The 25,422-nt window shown below is 46.5% G+C and overlaps 1 protein-coding gene and 1 long non-coding RNA gene across 46 annotated transcripts in view; one reads left to right on the top strand and one right to left on the bottom strand.

Annotated features, from left to right (window-relative positions):
- The window catches only part of LOC112656497 (uncharacterized), a 441,756-nt gene that overhangs the window by 224,693 nt on the left and 191,641 nt on the right, over nt 1–25,422 (top strand). The gene's annotated exons all lie outside the window — the stretch shown is intronic.
- Nucleotides 1–25,422, bottom strand: part of LOC118353533 (uncharacterized) — a 368,208-nt gene that overhangs the window by 200,315 nt on the left and 142,471 nt on the right. For 18 of the 45 annotated variants that reach the window (XM_049106706.1, XM_049106704.1, XM_049106705.1 and 15 more), the window contains exons 5-9: nt 24,761–24,899; nt 24,168–24,240; nt 13,099–13,266; nt 3,527–3,663; nt 473–545 (exon numbers count right to left, since the gene is read on the bottom strand). In XM_049106706.1, coding sequence (XP_048962663.1) covers nt 473–545; nt 3,527–3,663; nt 13,099–13,266; nt 24,168–24,240; nt 24,761–24,899 — 590 coding nt within the window. The other 27 variants (XR_007408941.1, XR_007408940.1, XR_007408950.1 and 24 more) reach the window with 15 other exon arrangements.

Here is a 25,422-nt window from a genome sequence, read left to right as displayed (position 1 = left end):
ACCTGACCCTGACCTGACCCTAATCCCTAACTAAACACTAACCCTAACCCTAGCCCTAACACCTATCCTAAACCTAATCCTCGCCCTAACCCTAAACCTAGCCCTAACTTTTACCCTAACCCCTAACACTTACCCCTAACCCTAACTCACACCCTAACCCCTAACCCTAAATGCAAACCTAAGCCCAACCCTAACTGTAACCATAACCCTAACCCCACCTCCAAACCTCCTGTCCTAATCCCTAAAGCCTAAACCCTAAACCTAACTCTAAATCCTGTCACTAACCCTAACCCCGTTCCCTAATCCCTAACCCCCATCTTAACTCCTAACCACTGACTCTTAACCTTATCCCTCACCCTAACCTGTATTCCGTAACTATAAGCTTAATCACAAACACCTAACATCTAACCTAAGCCTAACCACCAACTGCCTCCCCTCCCGACCCTACCATTCATTCTACCCATTCACTTACCCTGTGGTTCTGAGTAGTCCCTTCTGATGTGGACGTGACCCCCAACAGCGCCTCCAGAGTCCTCCAGGGGGTCCTGAGGAAGCAGGGCTCCTGTGAGTATGGACGTGGCCCCAATTGTTCCTGAGTCATAGTCAGAGGGTCCTGAGGACGCTGGGTCTCCTGTCACTGTGGACTATGCCTCACATCGTCTGGAAGCCTCACAGCAGGTCCTCAGGTGGCCCGGGGCTCCTGTCAGCCTGGACATGGCCACACGTCCCCCAGAAAACTCACCACACGTCCTGAGGAGCTGTGGGCTCCTGTCAGCATAGACGCAGCCCCATATTTCCCGAAGCCAAAGTGCATGTCCTGAGGAGGACGGGGGTCCTGTCAGTGTTGAGGTGGCCCAACATTTTCCTCAAGCCTCACCAGAAGACCTGAGGATGCTGGGGGCTCCTGTCAGCATAGATGTGGCCCCAAATCTTCTCAAACCTTCACAGTGGGTCCTGAGGAGGCTGGAGACTCCTGTCAGTGTGGATGCGGCACCCACATTTTTCTTAGGCCTCACCACAGGCCCTGACAAGCCTGGGGTCTTCTGTCCGCATGGATGCATCCCATATTTCCCCAAGTCAACACCAGGGGTCCTAAGGATTCAGCATCCTGTTGTGTCGATGTGACACAACGTCCTCCCGAAGCATCACCGAGGGTTCTGAGGAGGCCGGGGCTCCTGCCACCATTAATGCGGCCCGCAGCTTCCAGAAGCCTCAACTTATGTCCTGAGGTGGCCCAGGGGCTCCTGTCAGCGTGGATGCGGGCCCACATCTTCCTGAAGCTGTGGCTCATCAGCGTGGACGTGTCCCCACGTCCTCCTCAGGCCTCCCCAGCACAGGCTGGCTCCTGTTAGTGCAGGCAGAGGAGGCCTACTGCACATTCATGCCCGCTGGGTGGGGCCTGGGCTCGGGCGCCCCCTGCAGGACGCTCAGGCGCTGCAGGAGGCTGTGCAGAAGGCAGCAGGGCGCTCCAGGGGCCGCACCTGCCTCCTTTCAGGCTCCTGCTGTGGCCTGTTAGCTTTAGAAACGTCTCACTGAAACGGAGCCCAACACCTGGCTTCCCCAGAAATACTTAAGGACAAGGAATTGGAGCCCACAGGATGCAAAATGAAATGTGGACCAGAGTTTTACCACGTCCCGCAAAACCCACTCAACCCTCTTCCACTGTGGGCGGGATTGCGGGCTGGTGCAGCCACCCTGGAAACAGTGTGGAGGCTCTGCAGGGCGACTCTATTTGTAACATCCTGTGAACAGCAGGTGAACGGCCTGATTTCACTCCGAAGATACAGATGCAGTGAGACTTGGGACACCTGCACCCCAATGTATACAGCAGCCGGGTCCACAGTAGCCACACTGTGGGAGGAGCCTCGGTGCCCTGTGGCAGATGATGGATAAAAAGGATGGGAGATAGATGATGGTCATAGAGAGAGGAATGGAACTCAGCTATCAAAGAGAAGGAAATATTGCCATTTGCAATGACGTGGATAGAACTAGAGGGATCATGTTAAATGAAATAAGTCAGTCAGGAAAGAGAATGACCGTGTGGTGTCATTCATAGGTGGAATTAAAAAGCAAAGCATATAACAACTGTGAAGGGAAGGAAAAACAAATAAGATGAAAACAGTTGCAGGAAATACAGACTCTTTTTTTTAATTTTTATTTATTTATGATAGTCACAGAGAGAAAGAGAGAGGCAGAGACATAGGCAGAGGGAGAAGCAGGCTCCATGCACCAGGAGCCCGATGTGGGATTCGATCCCGGGTTTCCAGGATCGCGCCCTGGGCCAAAGGCAGGCGCCAAACCGCAGCGCCACCCAGGGATCCCCGAAATACAGACTCTTAATGATAGGAAACAAACTGATGGTCGTTGGAGGCGGGGAGGTTAACAGGGGACCTGCATGAAGGAGGTCACGTGATGTCACGAGCATTGCTGTTATCTCCAACTGGTGAATCCCTGATTCTTCCTCTGAAAGTATAATACACTATCCGTTAATTAATTGGGTTTAAATTAAATTAAGTTAAAAAAATCCATTGTATCAGAGCACATTTCCTTCTGGACTCTCTGTTTTGCTCCTTCAGCTTATGCCCGAACCACCCCCCATGGGACTGGTTTGCCTAAGTAGGCTCCACGCACCGTCCATGGCCCAGCCCAGGGCTAGAACTCAAGACCCCTGAGATCAGTACCGGAGGTGAGGTCAGGAGTCAGATGCTTAACCAACGGAGCCAGCTGGGGGCCCGAGAACCACACTGCTTTATCCTTTGTGTCTGTGACATCGTTTGAAATAGGAAAGTGCTGCGTCCCACTCTCTCCTGCTCCTCCAGTACTGATTTGCTGTCCGGGGTCATTTGTGGGGGCAGATTGATGTTATGTTTTTTTTTTTTTTTTTTTTTTTTTTTTGCTATTTCTAAGATATGCCACCATGATTTTGATAGGAATGACTTTGAAACTGAGGGTGGCTTCAGAAACTGTGGACATTTTCACAAGATGAGGCTCCCACCCCTCGAACCCAGGACGGCCTCCCAGAACAGAGCCATGTATGGCTCAGTGAACAAGTCTTGTGCTCCTATGGTTCAGTCTCATTATTTATTCTCCTTGATGCTCCTGAGAAGGGAGTCACGTCCTTCCTTTCCTTCCTGAGTGCTCATTGTCGGGACAGAGCAAGGCTACTCTGCTCTGTAGGGTCAGTTTGTGTCCCGTGACTTTACTGAACTCACTCCTTAGTTCTAACAGGTTTTGGTGGAGGCTCCCAGGTTTCCTGTTTCCAGTATCGCGTCTTCAGCATATAGGGACAGTGTGACGTCCCCCTTCCAGGTGTGGAACCTTTTCTGTTTACAGCTTAATGTCCTAGAAAGCCCCACAATAGAATCAAAACTGAGCCCAGGCCAAGGGCAGGAAGCCCCTATTAGAATGAGAACAGAGCTCAATGCCCTTGAAGGCCCCATATAAAAATGTACACAGAACTTGAGGAATTGCTCTAGCCCTTCTGGAGGTCCCCGAGACAAGCCCTTAAACCTAAGCAAAAACTCACCTCGGGGTCGAAGTCCCTGCTCCGCACTGTCAGGTATACTTGGACACAAGCTCGAGCTTGTAAATAAACCCTCGTGTGTTTGCTTCGGTGTGGGCTTCTCCATGGTTTTTCGGATTCGCAATCTTGGGCACAACAGTCTGAGATAAAAAAACAAAACCAAAAGCATTTCGGACGCGGGCAAAGTGAAAGCAGGGTTCTGAGAGATGCGCTTGGGGGCTCTTCTGTGGAGGGCTTGCAGACTGGGGGGTGGGATGCTTAGCCCCAGAACCAGAGGACCCAGTGTCCCCTCCCAAATCACGCCAAACAGCGCCAATCTCAGGGAGCACCACTGCGCCACCTGCTGGAGGCCAGAGGCGCTGAAGACCACCCCAACCCTGACCCCGCAGGTGCATCTCCCAGGCAGATGTGCACCTGACAATCAGCACCATGGGCCATCCCCAGACCCCACACAGACCATTCGCTGCCACCAAGTTGTCAGACCCAAGAGGCTGCAGAGCTTCAGCGCTGCCTGGAAAGAAGGGTCTAGCTTCCTTTGTATTTTGTGCTTTATTTTCATTTATTTTTTTTATTCTATTTTATTAATTGCCTTATTTTATTTTTTATGTATGTACCTTATATATTTCTTATTTTTACTTTCATGGAACATTAATTGTGTTTGTTATTTTGGGATTTAGAATCTTTTTACAAGGAGGCCAAAATAATCTAGTGGTTTTTTTGGGGGAGGGCAGTTGTTATTGTTTTTCTTGGTTTTTCTTTTTTTCCTACTTTCTTTTCTGGAAAATATAATGAGATCGAGAAATTCACCTCCATAAAATAACATGAGGTAGTATTCACAGCCAGGAAGTCCATCAAAACAAATATATGATGTCTAAATACAGTTTAAAACAATGATTATAAAGATAGCAGCTGGGCTGGAAAAAGAGCACAGAAGAAAACTAGAGAATCCCTTACTGTAGAAATAAAGGAACTAAAATTTAGTCAGGCGAATGTTAAAAATAGTATAACTGAGATGCAGTCCCAAGTGGAAGCCTTAAAAACAAAGAAAGTTATGGACCACAGAGGCAGATTTAGGGAACTCAGCCACTTATTAAAACAATAACATTCATATCATAGGAGACTCAGAAGATGAAGGGAGAGAAAAGGTGGGCCTTACTCATCCAATAGAAACCACAAATACCCACCATTGCTTCAATGTGGATGTAACTGGAAGGTATTATGCTGAGTGAAGTAAGTCAATCAGAGAAGGACAAACATTGTATGTTCTCATTCACTTGGAGAATATAAATAATAGTGAAAGGGAATATAGGGGAAGGGAGAAGAAATGTGTGGGAAATATCAGAAAGGGAGACAGAACATAAAGACTCCTAACTCTAGGAAGCTAACTAGGGGTGATGGAAGGGGAGGAGGTCAGGGATCTGTATGAATGGGTGACGGGCACTGAGGGGGGCACTTGACGGGATGAGCACTGAGTGTTATTCTGTATGTTGTCAAATTGAACACCAATAAAAAGTGAATATATTATTTAAAAAAAAAGAAAGAGGGAAAGAAAGAAATAGTGGCACCTTGGTGGCTCAGTCAGTTAAGCTTCTGCCTTAAGTCAGATCATGATCCAGGTCCCAAGGAAGGCTCCCTGTTTAGCAGGGAACCTGCTTCTCCCTCTCCCTCTGCCCCTCTCACTCATGGTTTTTCTCTCCTCTCTCTCTCAAATAAATAAAAAACATCTTTGAAAAAGAAACTAAAAAAAACAAAGCCACAAGAAGAGAAATCTCCCATGTAGAAGAATTTCAAACAATTTGTGCAGACATTCCACCCTCAAGTTGATGAGCATAGCTTCCCACTCTTACGTGTGGAATACACATAGTAACTTCCTTCTACAAAATATATTATGAAAAACTTAAAATAATAATGATAATAATAATAATAAGAAGAAGAAGAGAAGGAGGAGGAGGAGGAGGAGGAGAAGAATCACTTAACTACGGAGAAAGATGACAAACACTACCTCAGCAAGATGATCAGATCGATACCAAGACTGATAAATCATGTTGAAAGTATCTATCCTTTATATGATATAATGAAAATGGCAGTATATCTCTGTATATAATCCACAAAAACAGTTCAATCATGAGATAAACGAAAGACATGTCTCAACTGAGGGAAATTTTCAAAATACTCTACTTCTCAAAGTATTCCAGTGCAACAACAAGGAAAGGCTGAAAGACTGTCACAATCCAGAGGAGCCTAAGAAAACAGGAGGACAAATGGAATGTGATATGAGGGATGGTAACTTAGCAAAAACTAAGGAAATCTGAATAAAGTATGGTCCTTGGTTAATGCAACTATTTTAATATTGATTCATTAGCTAATATTTGTACCATACTGATATAAGATATCAATAATTGGAGAAATTGAGTGCAAGTGCATGCGAATGCTCTGTACTATCTTCTCAATTTCCCTATAAATCTTTCTTTTTTTTCCTAATAAATAAGATTTATTTTGAAAATTGACTTAAATGAATCAGGCTCCAAGTGTGAAGACATTTTAAGAATAGTTAAATTAACTTTTGCCTTATTCTTAAAGACTTCCTTCGATGGGAACAAAGTAATAATTTTATATCAGAAGGAAAGAAAAACACTTATGAACACGTATAATGTCTCCTCAACCTGAAAAGCAGGAACGGATAATAAATAGCAAAAATCAGATAAAAAATACTTCTATTATAATAGACACCATATTGCAAGGGCATTTAAAATTAGCAATGCATAACATTTATTTCCTTGACATTTGTCTTCCAAAGAGTTCAAAGTGTTTCAGTGTCAGTTGAAACAGGGGAAGAATCTCAGGGAAGAATCCTTCACATAATAATAGGACCACTGGTAATAATATATCTCAGTTCTTTCCAAATCCATAAAGATGCAATTCCTGAGGAGTGACTGAGCTGTGAAGAAAAAGATGAGAAACCCTCATCCCTCTGAATTACTTGTGTCAGAATATTTTAACCATAGTACTACGGATAGTAGTAAATTATCCTTATTAACAGGAAATACGTCTCAGATTGGAATCTGAGCAATCAGAAGGGCAGAGAAAAAACACTTTGAATCGCTCTTCATCTTATAAAGAGAAAGGACAGCTTTTTTATGTACGAAGTCAGTTGTCAAGATAGCCTTAGGGAATAAGAGTCTGCAGCATCGAATCCCGCTGCACAGCTGGGACGCCCACGCCCCAGGTCTTCCTGATCCCAAATCCCTGGGCCTGTCCCCCACACACGCTGCCAGGCTGAGGTCATTTGCAATTGCTCTCTTAGGAGCTCCGGGGAAGGGGGAAGGAGCTAGATAGGATGGGAAGGGATGCAAGGAGGCCAAGAAAATGAAGGCCTTTCCACTTTAAGTTCAGCGTTCGAACACGTCCAGCCATCCCAGGCCCCCGTGAAGAAGAGATGAAATTTACATTACTTCAGTTACAGGAAAAAAACAAAAGTTTACAGCTTAATGCCCTGGAAAGCCCCACAATAGAATAAGAACAGAGCCCACGCCAAGGGCTGGAAGCACCTATTAGAATGAGAACAGAGCTCAATGCCCTTGAAGGCCCCATATCAAAATGTAAACACAACTTGAGGAATTGCTCCAGCCCTTTTGGAGGTCCCCAAGACAAGCCCTTAAAAGCAAAACACCACCTTGGGGTCCAAGTCCCTGCTCTGCTGTGTCGGGTGTACTTGGACGCAAGCTCGAGTTTGGAAATCAACCCTTGTGTGTTTGCATCAGTGTCAGCTCCGTAGTGGTTTCTCGGATTCACAATCTTGGGCACAACACCCCCATGTCCCCTCCCACCTGGGCTGAACCACTATCCCCTCCCATCCAGGCTGACACTCAGTCACCTCCCCGCCCACAACAGCTGGGCACAGGCCCTCACACAGGTGTCACGGGCACGGTGGACACTTTCATCATGCCTGGCCTCCCAGAGGAAGGAAAGAGGTTTCGGCAGGACACACTCCCATGGTGGCCCCAGGGCTCCCTGCCCAGCACAGCAGCTCGTGACAGGTTGGGGTCTGTGTCCCTGACGCCTGCTCCTCCTCCCCGGGTTTCCCACAGGAAATGAAGGAGGAGGCCCTGGTCTCCTCCAGGGACATCTTGGAGGTAGACTTGGATGTCACCAGGATGTTCGGCAGCCACACCATATTTTGGGATGGCTAGGGGGTCGGGTGAGGCTGCTGGGCCAGGGGTCTTCGGGACACCAAGGGAGGCCCGGGGCCTTCTGGGTAGGGAAAACGGGGCTACTGAGGCCGGGGGAGCAATAGCAGCCAACAACACACTGCTCCATGGTAGGATGCTGGGGCTGACACCCGTGCCCACACTCCCGGTGCCTCGGGGATGAGGAGGCCACTAGGATGGGGCCTCCAGGGGTAGCCATGGGAGCTGAAGACCAAAGAGGAGAGGGACGGCTCCCTGAGAAGCAGGGGATGGGGTGGGGGATGTGGGGGGCAGGAACCGGACCTGGGGGCCAGGCTGCATAGCCGCGGCTGGAGCAGGACCACATCGATCCCATGAGGGTCGGACGGGTCAGAGTGACACCCACTCTCGGTGCTTTATATTATTCTAAATTTTATGCATTTAATTTGAGACAATTTGCAATTTGAAAGCATATATAGTAAAATGACCCCCAGATAATGTCCCCGGTCCAGCCAGGGCCCTGCAATGACCACACGGAGCCCCAGGGGCAGGTGTCACTGCAAACCCCAGACTAGTCGCCTTTAACTGTAGATGTCTCCTTAGCATCATAGAGGAAGGAGATTTCCTGTGTCCGCAGGCCCCCCACGACATCCCCCACATTCCCCACTCTCACACCATCCTCCTACATCATCATCCCCAATGGTATCCCACCTACACATCCCCCTCACACCCACACAGCCCCACACAATCCGCACTCACACTATACCCCAACACCATCACCCCTACACAATCCCCCACACTCCACCACCATCATACCCCTGCCCCCACACCATCCACCACCACACCATTGGCCCCCAGCAATGACCCGATGCAGGTGCCCCCTGTGGGACATGCTCAGCCTCCCCGGGGTTCTCTGGATACCCTAATCCCATCAGAAGCCCGGGTGTCCCATAGAGTACTCAGGGGTTGCAGGGAGGAGGGAAGACAGGAAGCCCCCGACAGGGTGGGTGCAGTTGAGTGATGCAGAGGACCCACTGTGCCCTGACTCCGCCCACTGTCCCTCATTTAGGGCGGCAAACACTGCACAGGACACCAGCCCTAACCCATGGGGATCTGGGCTGGCCTGGCCCTGGGCTCTGTGAGGGCTGGGGTGATTTGAGCCCCCACCACAGGCCCAACACAAAGACTAATGGGATCCAGCACACACAGCCCTGGCTAGCCCTGGATTCTGGCCCCAGGCTGAGCCAGCCCTCTCACAGCTGGATGGTGGGCCCCACCTGCACCCACACCAGGAGGCTGGCTCCTACAGGTGCTGGGGCCCCAGGGAGCCTGAGGCCGGGGTCCAGCTGCCCTGCGGAGACCCAGCGCAGAAGCCCATGAGCTGCAGGTCCAGGTCAGGTCAGCTCTGCTGTCCTCAGAACCGTCTCTCAGACTGAAACCTCAGGACACACGCCCCCACCCAGAGTCCACACATGCTTCCAGGTGGGGGACTCCGGCATCCGTCCCCAACCCATGTCATTCTTGCCCTTCCCTAAGGGACAGAAAGGTCTCCATCCCCAGGGGAAGGCGTGCACCCTCGGCTCTGAGCCCGTTTACTGTAGAAAGTCAATAAAGTGTTGTGGTGTGAAAATGCACAGCCAGCCCGCTTCTGTGTCTCCCAGAACACTGTTCACGGGGCATGGAGAGACCCCCAGAGAGGAGGAGGGGGTACCACCTAGGCCCCACAAGCCCCTGCAGGGGCGCCGCCAGGAACACCCGGCTGACGTCCCCACGTGCCTTCCACAGGTGGCCAGATGCCGGGGTCAGGACCCAACAGACTTTACTGGGACTCAGGCTGTGCCCCGCGGGCCAGGAGGGCCTGGGACAGAGTGACACCAGGAAGCCTCAGGTCACCAGGGTCTATGCAAAGCGACCCAGAGGTCTGTGCTCCCTCTTTCCAGGAGGCCGTGGCTGGCCGGGTACGGGGCACTTCCTCCCCTCCCCGCATCCCTGTGCCTGTGTGGCTGGGGCAGAGAGGGCCTGCCGGGCGGTCAGCATGGTCCTAGAAGGGATGTTAGGACAGTAGGCCTTTGAGTTGTGCCCAAGATTGTGAATCCAGAGAAACCACTGAGGAGCCAACACCGATGCAAACTCCCAAGGGTTCCTTACAATCTGGAGCTTGTGTCCTAGTGCACCCGACACAGCGGAGCAGGGATTTGGACCCTGAGACTAAGAGGTAGTAGCAGCTTTATAGGGGCCATTGGCCCATGGGATACACAGAAAGTTGCACAGTCGTGTCGGTCCACATGCAGGTGGCCGATTGAATTACACCTTACCCTATAGGATCCACTTGACCTGGCCTATTTCTTTGGTCAGAATCGGCGTGCAGTTTTGGCGGGCACAAAGCAGGGTTACATTGTTATGAGCCGATTTACGATTACGGTGTGCCCAGCGGCTTGACTGGGTTGGGGCAACGCCTTAAGACATAAGCAGGTCATGTGGGGGTCATAGGGGAGGTGGCGGTTGTAGCACAAAATGGAATCAGTCCTGCTCTGCTTGTCCAGGGGTAGGCGATTTTTGATAAATTTCCTGGGCCCCACACTTGCAGATCATGCACCTGGGCCACCCTCACCAGGTGGACTCACTGTGCACACCTTGTGGTGCTGGATCTCTCACACCAGTGTGTAGAGGGCACCCTCCTCGCCCTAGTGAGTAGGGGCTGGGTGAGCATGGGGCTTGGCCTGAAGGCCAGGCAGCAGAGGACCGAGGAACACCAGCCCCATCACCACCCCTACTCCCACACACAGGCTGCCCCATGGCTCCCCGTAATGGGCACCCGGCACCTCTGGAGATCCACCTAGGGTGGCCCCGAGGTCCGGCTCCCTGCTGGAGAGGCATCGGGGAGAAGAGAAGCAGGCGGCGCTCGGGGAGACCCACTGCCGGACATTGGATTGTGGCCGAGCCAGACCTTCCACCTCAGCTGACCCTCTGGCTGAAATTCACCTCAGGAGCGAGCCCTGGGTCAGCCAGGAGAGCCCAGCTAGCCACCCAGCATCAGCACCAGAAATGATGTTGTACCAACCATTTCGGCATTTGGGTGACCCAGCCGGAAGATCTGATAGCTGCATGTGACAGCTTCATGTGATAGACACACACACACCCCACAACCAACAAAAGTCAGAATCCCCCCAATGTTGTCAAACAGCAGCTGGATGGTTACATACACGACGCCGTGGTCCCCAATAGGATACCTGGAAGATGCTATAAACCATGACTGCAGAGGTGCTGGAGGCACGGAGATGTGCCTGCTGTGTTCCAAAAAGGAGCGCAGAGGGGCAGGAAGCATCCTACAGAGGGGGGGGGCCCTCCTAGGAAAGGACACCAGGACCCTGTGAAGCCCACGGATGGTGAAATCATTCCTCTTCTCTTTCAGCTTCTGCTTTTCCTACTAAATGCCATTTTCCACAATCATAATAGCAAAAATTTATTTTATGTTTTCATATTTCTTTTTATTGGAGTCCAATTTGTATGAATTCTTGCTTCAGCAAGGGTGTCATTCAGGATAGAAAGAGAGAGAAAGATTTTCCCAGACAGGCAAAGTATAAAGGAGTTCATGACCACTAAACCAGTCCAGTAAGGAATTTTCAGAGGGACCATTCTAGTGGGGAAAAAAGAGACCAAAAGCAACAAAGACTAGAAAGGACCAGAGAACGTCACCAGAAACACCAACTCTACTGGTAACACAAAGGCACAAAGTTCATATTTTGAATAAGCACTCTGAATGCTGATACTAAATGCTCCAATCAAAAGATATAGGGTATCAGAGTGCCTTAAAAAACAGGATCCGGGATGCCTGGGTGGCTCAGGGTTTGAGCCTCTGCCTTTGAATCAGGATGTGATCCTAGAGTCTGGGATCGAGTCCCATATTGGGCTCCTGGTGGGAAGCCTGCTTCTCTCTGGGCCTAATTTTCTGCCTCTCTCTCTCTCTCTCTCTCTCTCTCTCATGCTCTCAAAAATAAAATCGTTATTAAAAAAACAAGGTCCATAGGTATGCTGCCTACTAGATGCTCACCTTAGACCTATAGACACCAGCAGATTGAAAGTCAGGGATGGAAAATCATCTATCACGCTAATGGTTATGAAAAGAAAGCTGGAGGACCAATGCTTATATTAGAAAAACTAGATTTGAAACCAAACCCTGGGGGACACCTGGTGGCTCAGTGGTTGAGCATCTGCCTTTGGCTCAGGGTGTGTTCCTGGGATCCCAGGATCGAGTCCCACATCGGCATCCCTTTGGGGAGCCTTTCTCTCCCTCTGCCTATGTTTCTGCCTCTGCTTCTCTGTGTATCTCTCATGAATAAATAAATTAAATATTCAATCTCAAAAAAGAAAGAACAAATACTATAAGAAGTGATGAAGAAGGGCATTATTTCATAGTTAAAAAGACTCTCTATCAGGATCAAACAACTAAATATTTATGCTGCCAACATGGGAGTACCTAAATATGGAAAACAATTACCAACAAATGTACAGGAACTCACTGATAATAATACAATGACGGGATTTTAACACCCACCCACTTATGGCAATGGACCGATTGTCTATGCAGGAAATCAACAGGGGAACAATAGCCTTGACACACTGGACCACAGGGACCCAACAGATATAGTCTGAACATTTCTTCCTAAAGCAGAATACACATTACTTTCTTTTTTTTTTAAAGATTTTATTTATTTATTCATGATAGTCACACAGAGAGAGAGAGAGGCAGAGACATAGGCAGAGGGAGAAGCAGGCTCCAAGCAGGAAGCCTGATGTGGGATTTGATCCCGGGTCTCCAGGATTGCGCCCTGGGCCAAAGGCAGGCGCCAAACTGCTGCACCACCCAGTGATCCCAGAATACACATTCCTTTCAAGTGCACATGGGACATTCTCCAGAACAGATCATATCATAGGCCACAAATCAGCCCTCAACAGGTACAACAGGTTCAAGGAGTTTGATATCACACCCTGTATATTTTTTTTAATTTTTAATTATTTATGATAGTCACACAGGGAGAGAGAGAGGCAGAGACATAGGCAGAGGGAGAAGCAGGCTCCATACACCAGGAGCCTGACGTGGGATTTGATCCTGGGTCTCCAGGATCGCGCCCTGGGCCAAAGGCAGGTGCCAAACCGCTGCGCCACCCAGGGATCCCCACCCTGTATATTTTTAACCACGATGCTATGAAACTTGAAGTCGGCAGTAAGAAAAAATTTGGACAGACCAAAAATACGTGGAGATTATGAACATCCTACTAGAGAATGAATGGAGCAACCAGGAAATTAAAGAGGAAATTTAAAACAAATGAAAATGAAAACATGTTTCCAAACCTCTGGGATGTAGCAAAGGCAGTCCAAAGAGGGAAGTACATAGCAATACAGGCTTACCTCAGGAAACAAGAAGTCTGGGATCCCTGGATGGTGCAGCGGTTTGGCGCCTGCCTTTGGCCCAGGGCGCGATCCTGGAGACCCGGGAACGAATCCCACATCGGGCTCTTGGTGCATGTAGCCTCCTTCTCCCTCTGCCTATGTCTCTGCCTCTCTCTCTCTCTGAGACTATCATAAATAAATAAAAATTAAATAAAATGTTTAAAAAAAAGGAAACAAGAAGTCTCTAATACACAACCTAACCCTACACCTAAAGGAGCTGGAAAAGGCATAGCAAACAAAGCCTAAAGCCTACAGAAGAAGGGAAAAAATTAAGATGAGAGCAGAAATAAACAATACAGAAATAAAAAAACAGTAGAATGGAATAACGAAACTAAGAACCGGTTCTTCAAAATAATTAATAAAATGGATCAAGCCCTATCCAGCCTTATGAATGAGAAAAGACCTAAATAAATAAAATCACAAATGAGAGAAGAGTGATCACAATCAACACCAGAAAAATAAGACAATTATAAGGGAATACTATGAAAGAATATAGGTTAACAAACTGGGAGACCTGGAAGAAATGGACAAATCCCTAGAAATGTGCAAATGAGCAAAACTGAAATAGGAGAAATAGAAAATGTGAACATACCCATAACTAGCAAAGGAATTGAATCAGCAAGGCACCTGGGTGCCTCAGTTGTTGAGCATGTGCTTTGGCTCAGGTCATGATCCTGGGGTCCTGGGGAATCAAGTCCCACATCAGGCTCCCCGCATGGAGCCTCATGTTCCCTGTGCCTATACCTCTGCATCTCTGTGTCTCGCATGAATACATAAATAAAATCTTTAAAAAAGAAAAAAGATAAAAAGATGAGAAAGGACCCAAATAAAATCAGAAATGAGAAAAGAGAAATAAAAACCAACACTAGAGAAATACAAAAGATTATAAGAGAATATGATGAAAAATTATATGCCAGCAACCTAGAACCTGGAAGAAATAGATCAATTCCTGGAAATATATAACATAGCAAAAATTAAAAATGAAGAAATAAGAAATTTGAACAGACAGTTGACCAGCAAAGAAATTGAATCAGCAATCAGGGTTCTACCAATAGGAGATGCTTAGATCAATAGAACAGAATGGAAAGCCAAAACAAGATACAAACATGTATCTATGACCCATAATGGACAACAAGGCAGGAAGGAATATCCAATGGCAGAAAGACAGTCTCTTCAACAAACCCTAACCCTGACTGCAGGATAAGAACAAATGGTGTTGGGAAAACCAGGCAGCCACATGCAGAAGAATGAAACTGGACCACTTTCTTACACCATATATATAAAAAATAAATTCAAAATGGATGAAAGACCTAAATGTGAGACCAAAAAACATATAAAGAAGAAAAGATAGGCAGCAATGACTTTGACATTGGCCATTGGATCTTCTTTCTAGATATGCCTCTGAGGTGAGGGAAACAAAAGCAAATATCCTATTGTGACTTCATCAAATTGAAAAGCTTCTGCAAAGTGAAGGAAAGAACCAAAGCTAAAAGGCAACATACAGGAGCAGGGGCAAGATGGCGGAAGAGTAGGGTCCCCAAGTCACCTGTCCCCTCCAAATTACCTAGATAACCTTCAAATCATTCTGAAAATCTTCGAATTCTGCCTGAGATTTAAAGACAGACCAGCTGGAATGCTACAGTGAGAAAAGTTCGCGCTTCTATCAAGGTAGGATGACGGGGGAAAAAGAAATAAAGAAACAAAAGGCATCCAAGGGGAGGGGCCCCACGAGGAGCCGGGCTAAGGCCAGGCGGTGTGCCCCCTGGTCAGGAGAGCTTTGTCCCAGAGAAGCAGGATCAGCACCAATCTTCCTGGGCAGAATGGCGCCCACAGGGATTCAGAGCAGGACCCCAGGAGGGCGGGGATACCCTCGTGCTCCCTGGGACACTAAGAGACACCTGCACTCCCAGGAGAGTGCACCAAGCTCCCTAAGTGCTGCAGGGCACGTGCACTGACTTGGGAGCAGCTCAGAGGGGTTCGGGCAGGGCTCTGCGTGGAGCAGGTTGCATGCCCCGGGAGCAGCTTGGTGGCAGTGCCTCAAGCAGAGGAAGTGGCTCCGTGCAGAGGGGGCTGTGCGGCTCAGGAAGCAACTCGGAGGTGCTCAGGCGGTGGCTCCCTGAGGGGGCTGCCCGACCAGGAGCAGCTCAGAGGGGCTGGGCGGCAGCTGTGGGGAGAGGCGGCTGCACAGACAGGAGCGTGAATCCAACAGCGCAGGCCCCAGAGCACAGGGCGCCAGGACACAGCCCAGGATTAGGCCTCCCCTGGGACAGGCAGAGGCCCGGATGGCCCAGGACAGCAAGGACTCTCCTGCCCAGAGCTGAGCAGATCAGCGGTCCCGGCCCAGAGCCTCCAGGCCCTGCAGATGGACTGCTCTGGAGTTACTGTGGGTGCTGAATACAGGTATCCAGAGCTGGCCGCTGCCACTGGGGTTGTTCCTCCTGAGGCCTCACGGGGTAAACTACGCCCACTGAGCCCTGCACCAGGCAGTGGACAGAGCAGCTCCCCCAAGTGCTAACATCTGAAAATCAGCACAACAGGCCCCGCCCCAGAAGTCCAGCTAGACGGACAAGTTCCAGGGGAAGTCAAGGGACTTAAAGTATACAGAATCAGAAGATACTCCCCCATGTTTTTTTTTTTATTTCTGATTGCTTCGCCCTCCCTTTTCCCCCTTCTTTCCTTTTCTTTCTCTTTTTATTCTCTTTTTTCTTCTATCTTCCTTTATTCTTTTTTCTTTTTCTCTTTTCTTTCCTTCTTTCTCTCCTCTCTTTTTCTCCTTTTCCCAATAAAATTTGTTTTTGGCCACTGCACTGAGCAAAATGACTAGAAGGAGAAGCTCACCTCAAAAGAAAGAATCAGAAACAGTCCTCTCTCCCACAGAGTTACAAAATCTGGATTAGAATTCAATGTCAGAAAGCCAATTCAGAAGCACTATTATACAGCTACTGGTGGCTCTAGAAAAAAGCATAAAGGACTCAAGAGACTTCATGACTGCAGAATTTAAATCCAATCAGGCAGAAAGTAAAAATCAATTGAATGAGATGCAATCCAAACTAGAAGTCCTAACGATGAGGGTTAACAAGGTAGAAGAACGAGGGAATGACATAGAAGACAAGTTGATGGCAAAGAGGGAAACTGAGGAAAAAAGAGACAGACAATTAAAAGACCAGAAAGACAGATTAAGGGAAATAAACGACAGTCTGAGGAAGAAAACCTACGTGTAATTGGGGTTCCCGAGGGCGCCAAAATGGACAGAGGGCCAGGATAAGTATTTAAACAAATCCTAGCTGAAAAATTTCCTAATCTGGGAAGGGAAACAGGCATTCAGATCCAGGAAATAGAGAGATTCCCCCCTAAAATCAATAAAAACCGTCCAACACCTTGACATTTAATAGTGAAGCTTCCAAATTCCAAAGATAAAGAGAAGATCCTTAAAGCAGCAAGAGACAAGAAATCCCTGACCTTTATGGGGAGGAGCATTAGGGTAACAGCAGACGTCTCCACAGCGACCTGGCAGCCCAGAAAGGGCTGGCAGGATATATTCAGGGTCCTCAATGAGAAGAACATGCAACCAAGAATACTTTATCCAGCAAGCTCTCATTCAAAATGGAAGGAGAGATAAAGAGCTTCCAAGACAGGCAGGAACTGAAAGAATATGTGACCTCCAAACCAGCTCTGCAAGAAATTTTAAGGGGGACTCTTAAAATTCCCCTTTAAGAAGAAGTTCAGTGGAACAATCCACAAAAACAAGAACTGAATAGATATCATGATGACACTAAACTCATATCTATCGATAGTAACTCTGAACATGAACAGGCTTAATGACCGCGTCAAAAGGCCCAGGGTTTCAGACTGGATAAAAAAGCAGGACCCATCTATTTGCTGTCTACGAGAGACTCATTTTAGACAGAAGGACACCTACAATCTGAAAATTAAATGTTGGAGAACCATTTACCATTCAAATGGTCCTCAAAAGAAAGCAGGGGTAGCCATCCTTATATCAGATAAACTAAAATTTACCCCGAGGACTGTAGTGAGAGATGAAGAGGAACACTAAATCATACTTAAGGGATCTATCCAACAAGAGGACTTAACAATCCTCAATATATGCCCCGAATATGGGAGCTGCCAAATACTTAAACCAATTAATAACCAAAGTAAAGAAATACTTAGATAATAATTATCTTATACTTGGTGACTTCAATCTAGCTCTTTCTACCCTCGATAGGTCTTCTAAGCACATCTCCAAAGAAACGAGAGCTTTAAATGATACACTGGACCAGATGGATTTCACAGAAATCTACAGAACTTTACATCCAAACTCAACTGAATGCACATTCTTCTCAAGTGCACATGGAGCTTTCTCCAGAATAGACCACATACTGGGTCACAAATAGGGTCTGAACCGATACCAAACGATTGGGATCGTCCCCTGCATATTCTCAGACCATAATGCCTTGGAATTAGAACTAAATCATAACAAGAAGTTTGGAAGGAGCTCAAACACGTGGAGGTGAAGGATCATCCTGCTAAAAGATGAAAGGGTCAACCAGGAAATTAAGGAAGTATTAAAAAGATTCATGGAAACTAATGAGAATGAACATACAACCATTAAAATCTTTGGCATGCAGCAAAAGCAGTCCTAAGGGGGAAATACATCACAATATAAGCATCTATTCCAAAACGGGAAACTACTCAAATACAAAAGCTAACCTTACACATAAAGAGGCTAGAGCAAAAAAAAAGCAGATAGATCCTACACCCAACAGAAGAATAGAGTTAATTAACATTCGAGCAGAACTCAAGGAAATCGAGACCAGAAGAACTGTGGAACAGATCAACGGAAGGAGGAGTTGGTTCGTTGAACGAATTAATAAGATAGATAAACCATTAGCCAACCTTATTAAAAAGAAGAGAGAGAATATTCAAATTAATAAAATCATGAATGAGAAAGGAGAGGTCACTACCAACACCAAGGAAATACAAAGGATTTTAAAAACATATTATGAACAGCCATACACCAATAAATTAGGCAATCTAGAAGAAATGGACGCATTCCTGGAAAGCCAGAAACTGCCAGAACTGGAACAGGAAGAAATACAAAACCTGAACAGGCCAAAAACCAGGGAGGAAATTGAAGCAGTCTTCCAAAACCTCCCAGGACACAAACGTCCAGGGCCAGATGGCTTCCCAGGGGAATTCTATCAAACGTTTAAAGAAGAAACCATACCTATCCTACTAAAGATGTTTGGAAAGTTAGAAAGAGATAGAGTACTTCCAAATTCATTCCATGAGGCCAGCATCACCTTAATTCCAAAACCAGACAAAGACCCCACCAAAAAGGAGAATTACAGACCAATAGCCATGATGAACATGGATGCAAAAATTCTCAACAAGATACTAGCCAATAGGATCCAAAAGTACATTAAGAAAATTATTCACCATGACCAAGTAGGATTTATCCTCGGAACACAGGCTGGTTCAACACTCGTCAAACAATCAATGTGATTCATCATATCAGCAAGAGACAAACCAAGAACCATATGATCCTCTCATTAGATGCAGAGAAAGCATTTGACAAAATAGAGCATCCATTCCTGATCAAAACACTTCAGAGCATAGGGAGAGAAGGAACATTTCTCGTCATCTTAAAAGCAATCTAGGAAAAGCCCACAGCAAATATCATTCTCAGTGGGGCCGCACTGGAGGCCTTTCCCCAAAGATCAGGAACAAGACAGGGATGTCCACTCTCCCACTGCTATTCAACATAGTACTGGAAGTCCCAGCCTCAGCAGACAGCAAAAAGACATTAAAGGCATTCAAATTGGCAAAGAAGTAGTCAAACACTCCCTCTTCTCAGATGACATAATACTTTACCTAGAAAACCCAAAAGCCTCCACCCCAAGATTGCTAGAACACATACAGCAATTTGGTAGCGTTGCAGGATACAAAATCAATGCCCAGAAATCAATGGCATTTCTATACACTGACAATGAGACTGAAGAAAGAGAAATTAAGGAGTCAATTTCATTTACAATTGCACCAAAAAGCTTAAGATACCTAGGAATAAACCTAACCAAGGAGGTAAAGGATATACCCTAAAAACAATAGAACACTTCTGAAAGAAATTGAGGAAGACACAAAGAGATGGAAAAATATTCCATGCTCATGGATTGGCAGAATTATCATTGTGAAAATGTCAATGGTACCCAGGCAATGAACACGTTTAATGCAAACCCTATCAAAATACCATGGACTTTCTTCAGAGAGTTAGAACAAATTATTTAAGATTTGTGTGGAATCAGAAAAGACCCCGAATAGCCAGGGGAATTTAAAAAAGACAACCTTATATGGGGACATCACAATGCCAGATTTCAGGGTGTACTACAAAGCTGTGGTCATCAAGACAGTGTGGTACTGGCACAAAAACAGACAAATAGATCAATGGAACAGAATAGAGAACCCAGAAGTGGACCTTGAACTTTATGGTCAACTAATATTCGATAAAGGAGGAAAGACTATCCATTGGAAGAAAGACAGTCTCTTCAATAAATGGGGCTGGGAAAATGGACATCCACATGCAGAAGAATGAAACTAGACCACTCTCTTTCACCATACACAAAGATAATCTGAAAATGGATGAAAGATCTAAATGTGAGACAAGAGTCCATCAAAATCCTAGAGGAGAACACAGGCAACACCCTTTTTGAACTTGGCCACAGTAACTTCTTGCAAGATACATCCACGAAGGCAAAAGAAACAAAAGCAAAAATGAACTGTTGTGATTTCATCAAGATAAGAAGCTTTTGCACAGCAAAGGATACAGTCAACAAAACTAAAAGACAACCTACAGAATGGGAGAAGATATTTGCAAATGATGTATCAGATAAAGGGCTAGTTTCAAAGACCTATAAAGAACTTCTTAAAATCAACACTAAAGAGACAAAGAATCCAATCATGAAATGGGCAAAAGACATGAAGAGAAATCTCACAGAGGGAGACACTGACATGGCCAACATGCACATGAGAAAATGCTCTGCATCACTTGCCTCAGGGAAATAGAAATCAAAACTACAATGAGATACCACCTCACACCAGTGAGAATGGGGAAAATTAACAAGGCCGGAAACCACAAATGTTGGAGAGGATGCGGAGAAAAGGGAACCCTCTTACACTGTTGGTGGGAATGTGAACTGGTGCAGCCACTCCGGAAAACTGTGTGGAGGTTCCTCAAAGAGTTAAAAATAGACCTGCCCTATGACCCAGAAATTGCACTCTTCCCTATTTACCCAAAATATTCAGATGCAATGAAACTGCCGGGACACCTGCACCCCGATGTTTTTACCAGGAATGTCCACAATAGCGACACTGTGGACGGAGCCATGGTGTCCATTGAAAGATGAATGAATAAAGAAGATGTGGTTTATGTATACAATGGAATATTCCTCAGCCATTAGAAACGACAAATACCCACCATTTGCTTCAACGTGGATGGAACTGGAGGGTATTATGCTGAGTGAAGTAAGTCAATCGGAGAAGGACAAATGTATGTTGTCATTCAATGCGTTAATATAAATAATAGTGAAAAGGAATATAAGGGAATGGAGAAGAAATGTGTGGGAAATATGAGAAATGGAGACAGAACATAAAGACTCCTAACTCTGAGAAAGTAACTAGGGATGCTGGGAGGGGAGGAGGGCAGGGGGTGCGGGTGAATGGGTGACGGGCACTGAGGGGGGCACTTGCCGGGATGAGCATGGGTGTTATTCTGTTTGTTGGTAAATTGAACACCAATAAAAAATAAATTTACTAAAAAAAAAAGTTCAAACAACTAAACATTTATGCTGCCAACATAGGAGTACCTAAATATAGAAACCAATTAACAACAAACATACAGGAAATCACTGATAATAATACAATGACAGGGGATTTTAACACCCACTTATGGCAATGGACTGATCGTCTATGCAGAAAATCAACAGGGGAACAATAGCCTTGACACACTGGACGACAGGGACTCAACAGATATAGTCTGAACATTTCTTCCTAAAGCAGAATACACATTCCTTTCAAGTTCACATGGGACATTCTCCAGAAAAGATCATATCATGGGCCACAAATCAGCCCTCAACAGGTACAACAGGTACAAGAAGGTTGATATCACCCCTTGTACATTTTCGGACCACAACGCTATGAAACTCGAAGTCGACAGTAAGAAAAAAAATTGGACAGACCAATAATACATGGAGATTATGAACATCCTACTAGAGAATGAATGGAGCAACCAGGAAATTAAAGAGGAAATTTAAAACAAATGAAAATGAAAACATGTTTCTCCAAACCTCTGGGATGTAGCAAAGGCAGTCCTAAGAGGGAAGTACATAGCAATACAGGCCTCAAGAAACAAGAAGTCTCCAATACACAACCTAACCCTACACCTAAAGGAGCTGGTAAAGGAATAGGAAACAAAGCCTAAATCCTACAGAAGAAGGGAAAAAATAAAGATGAGAGAAGAAATAAACAATGCAGAAAAAACAAAACAGTAGAATGGAATAACGAAACTAAGAGCTGGTTCTTCAAAAATTAATTAATAAAATGGATCAAGCCCTAGCCAGCCTTATCAACGAGAAAAGAGAAAACCTAAATAAATAAAATCACAAATGAGAGAAGAGAGATCACAATCAACACCAGAAAAATAAGATGATTATAAGGGAATACTATGAAAGATTATACACTAACAAACTGGGAGACCTGGAAGAAATGGACAAATCCCTAGAAATGTGCAAACGAGCAAAACTGAAATAGGAAGAAATAGAAAATATGAACAGACCCATAACTAACAAAGAAATTGAATCAGTAAGGCACCTGGGTGCCTCAGTGGTTGAGCATCTGCTTTGGCTCAGGTCATGTTCCCGGGGTCCTGGGGGATCACGTCCTACATCAGGCTCCCTGCATGAAGCCTCATTTTCCCTCTGCCTATAACTCTGCCTCTCTGTGTCTCTCATGAATACATAAATAAAGGTGAAGCCACTGTGGAAAACAGTCTGGAGGGTCCTCGAGAAATTAAAAATAGGGGATCCCTGGGTGGCGCAGTGGTTTGGTGCCTGCCTTTGGCCCAGGGCGTGATCCCTGAGACCCGGGATCGAATCCCACGTCGGGCTCCCAGTGCATGTAGCCTGCTTCTTTCTCTCCCTGTGTCTCTGCCTCTGTCTCTGTGACTATCATAAAAAAAATTTAAAAAAGACGTTAAAAATAGAGCTACCCTACGATTCCAAAATTGCACAGCTAGGTATTTACCCCGAGGATACAAAAGTAGTTTAGTAGATTTTAAGAGGAACATGCAGCCCAGTGTTGGTAGCAGCGTTATCAACAACAGCGAAACTGTGTATAGAGCCGAGATGTCCATCGACAGATGAATGGGCAGAGACGATGTGTTAAATATACACACTGCAACATCACTGGGTCATCAGAAGGGATGAAATGAAGCCATTTACAATGACGTGGGAGAAGTGGAAGGGACTTATGCTAAATGAACTCAGTCAGTCAGAGAATACAGATTCCAAATACCATACAATTGCATTCACATGTGAATTTTAAGAAACCAAACAAACTGGCAAAGGGGCAAAGGGTGGGATGAGAGATGCAAACCAAGAAACACACTCTTAACCACAGAGAATAAACTAATAAATACCAGAGGAAGGTGGGGGGTGGGAAATCAGGGGATGGGGATAGTGGAGGGCACCTCTGACCAGTACCAGGCGTTGTATTCAAGGGTTGAATCACTATGTGGTAAACCTGAAACTATATCATACTGTGTTTACAAAGAGGAATTCAAGTAAAACTTTAAAATAATAATTGGTAGTATAGAGAAAACATGTGCACACAAGAGATAAAATCAGAAAGGCAACTGAAAATCCAAACAAAGAGTCTTTAGAGCCACAAATCCCCTCCTTCGCTCAGCTCACGAGAATCCTGCCATGCCTATTCTCACCCCAGAGAAGACTGGATTTTGATTCTCTGGGGAGGCCACTGACTTGGTGGAATCAGGCTATCTTTGAAACCAAAACCTAAATAGAGTGCATAAAACTAAACTGCCCAAGATGCTAGGAGTCCCAGTGCAGGCACATGCCAAGACACAAACTCTAACCATACACAGACATAACCCTTACCCTACACTTAAGCCTAATGTTAACCTAACACTTAAACAAGAACTATCACTAATCAAAAACCAAACACAAACCCCAAGACCAAACCACATTCACTGAACCTACCTGCCAAGCCACACCCTAACTCCTAAACCTATTCTGAGGTTTCCTTAACCCTGACCCTTACCTTAAATCTAATCGTAACCCTAACCTCTAACCCTAACCTTAACTTAATGTACTCAAATCCTATTCCTAACCTTAATTTGTACCCTAACCCTAACCCTCTAATACTAACCCTATCTCATACCCCAAACTGTACACTACCCATACCCTAAAACTAATCCCTAACCCACTGCCTAACCCTATCTCTTACCCTTTTCCAAAACCATACCCTGACCCTACCCTGACCCTGACCTGACCCTATCCCTAACCCCTAACCAAACACTAACCCTAACACTAGCACTAAACCCTATCCTAAGCCTAACCCTCGCCCTAACCCTAAACCTAGGCCTAACTTTAACTCTAACCCTTAACGCTAACCCCTAACCCTAACTCACACCCTAACCCCTAACCCTAACTGCAAACCTAATCACAACCCTAACACTAACCATAACCCTAACCCCAACTCCTAACATCCTGCCCTAATCCCTAAGCCTAAACCCTAACCCTAACTCTAAATCCTGTCCCTAACACTAACCCTAACCCCTTTCCCTAATCCCTAACCCCCAGCCTAACTCCTAACCATTGACCCTTACCCTTATCCCTCACGCTATCCTCTAATCTGTAACCATAAGCATAATCACTAAACCCTAACATCTAACCTAACTTAACCACCAACTGCCTCCCCTCCCCTGACCCTACCATTCATTCTACCCATTCACTTACCCTGTGGTTCTGAGTAGTCCCTTCTGATGTGGACGTGGCCCCCAACGGCACCTCCAGAGTCCTCCAGGGGGTCCTGAGGAAGCCAGGATCCTGTGAGTGTGGATGTGGCCCCACGTGTTCTGGAGTCATAGTCAGCAGGTCCTGAGGACACGGGTCTCCTGTCACTGTGGACTATGCCTCACATCCTCTGGAAGCCTCACAGCAGGTCCTCAGGAGGCCGAGGGCTCCTGTCAGCCTGGACATGGCCCCATGGCCCCCAGAAAACTCACTGCGGGTCCTGAGGGGGCTGTGGGCTCCTGTCAGCATAGACGCAGCCCCATATGTCCTGAAGCCAAAGTGCTGATCCTAAAGAGGCTGGAGACTCCTGTCAGTTTGGATTCGGCACCCACATTTTTCTTACGCCTCACCACAGGCCCTGACAAGGCTGGGGTCTTCTGTCTGCATGGAAGCATCCCCATATTTCCCGAAGTCTACACCGGGGGTCCTGAGGACGTCAGCGTCCTGTTGTGTGGGCGTGGCCCCAAGTCCTCCCATAGCCTCACTGTGGATTCTGAGGAGGCCAGGGCTCCTGACACCATGGATGCGGCCCCCACCTTCCAGAAGACTCAAATTATGTCCTGAGTGGCCCGGGAGCTCCTGCCAGAGTGGACGCAGCACCACAGCTTCCTGAAGCCTCCCTGCAGGTCCTGAAGCGGCCCAGGTGTTCCTGTCAGGGTGGATGCGGGCCCACATCTATCCTGGGAATCTGAGCAATCAGATGGGCAGAGAAAAAAACACTTTGACTCGCTCTTCGTCTTATAAAGAGAAAGGACAGCTTTTCTATGTACAAAGTCAGTTGTCAAGATAGCCTTAGGGAATAAGAGTTGCAGCATCAAATCCCGCTGCACAGCTGGGACGCCCGAGCCCCAGGTCTTCCTGATCCCAAATCCCTGGGCCTGTCCCCCAACACAAGCTGCCAGGCTGAGATCATTAGCAATTGCTCTCTTAGGAGCTCTGGGGAAGGGGGAAGGAGCTAGATAGGATGGGAAGGGACACAAGGAGGCCGAGAAAATGAAGGCCTTTCCACTTTAAGTTCAGCGTTCCACATGTCCAGCCATCCCAGGCCCCTGTGAAGAAGAGCTGAAATTTACATTACTTCAGTTACAGGAAAATAACAAAAGTTTACAGCTTAATACCCTGGAAAGCCCCACAATAGAATAAAAACTGAGCCCAGGCCAAGTGCAGGAAGCCCCTATTAGAATGAGAATAGATCTCA

Source organism: Canis lupus, chromosome 37 (assembly GCF_003254725.2).
Source record: "Canis lupus dingo isolate Sandy chromosome 37, ASM325472v2, whole genome shotgun sequence".
NCBI classification, from domain to species: domain Eukaryota; kingdom Metazoa; phylum Chordata; class Mammalia; order Carnivora; family Canidae; genus Canis; species Canis lupus.
The sequence above is the reverse complement of the archived record's forward strand: the minus strand, read 5'-3'. Positions and strand labels throughout refer to the sequence as shown.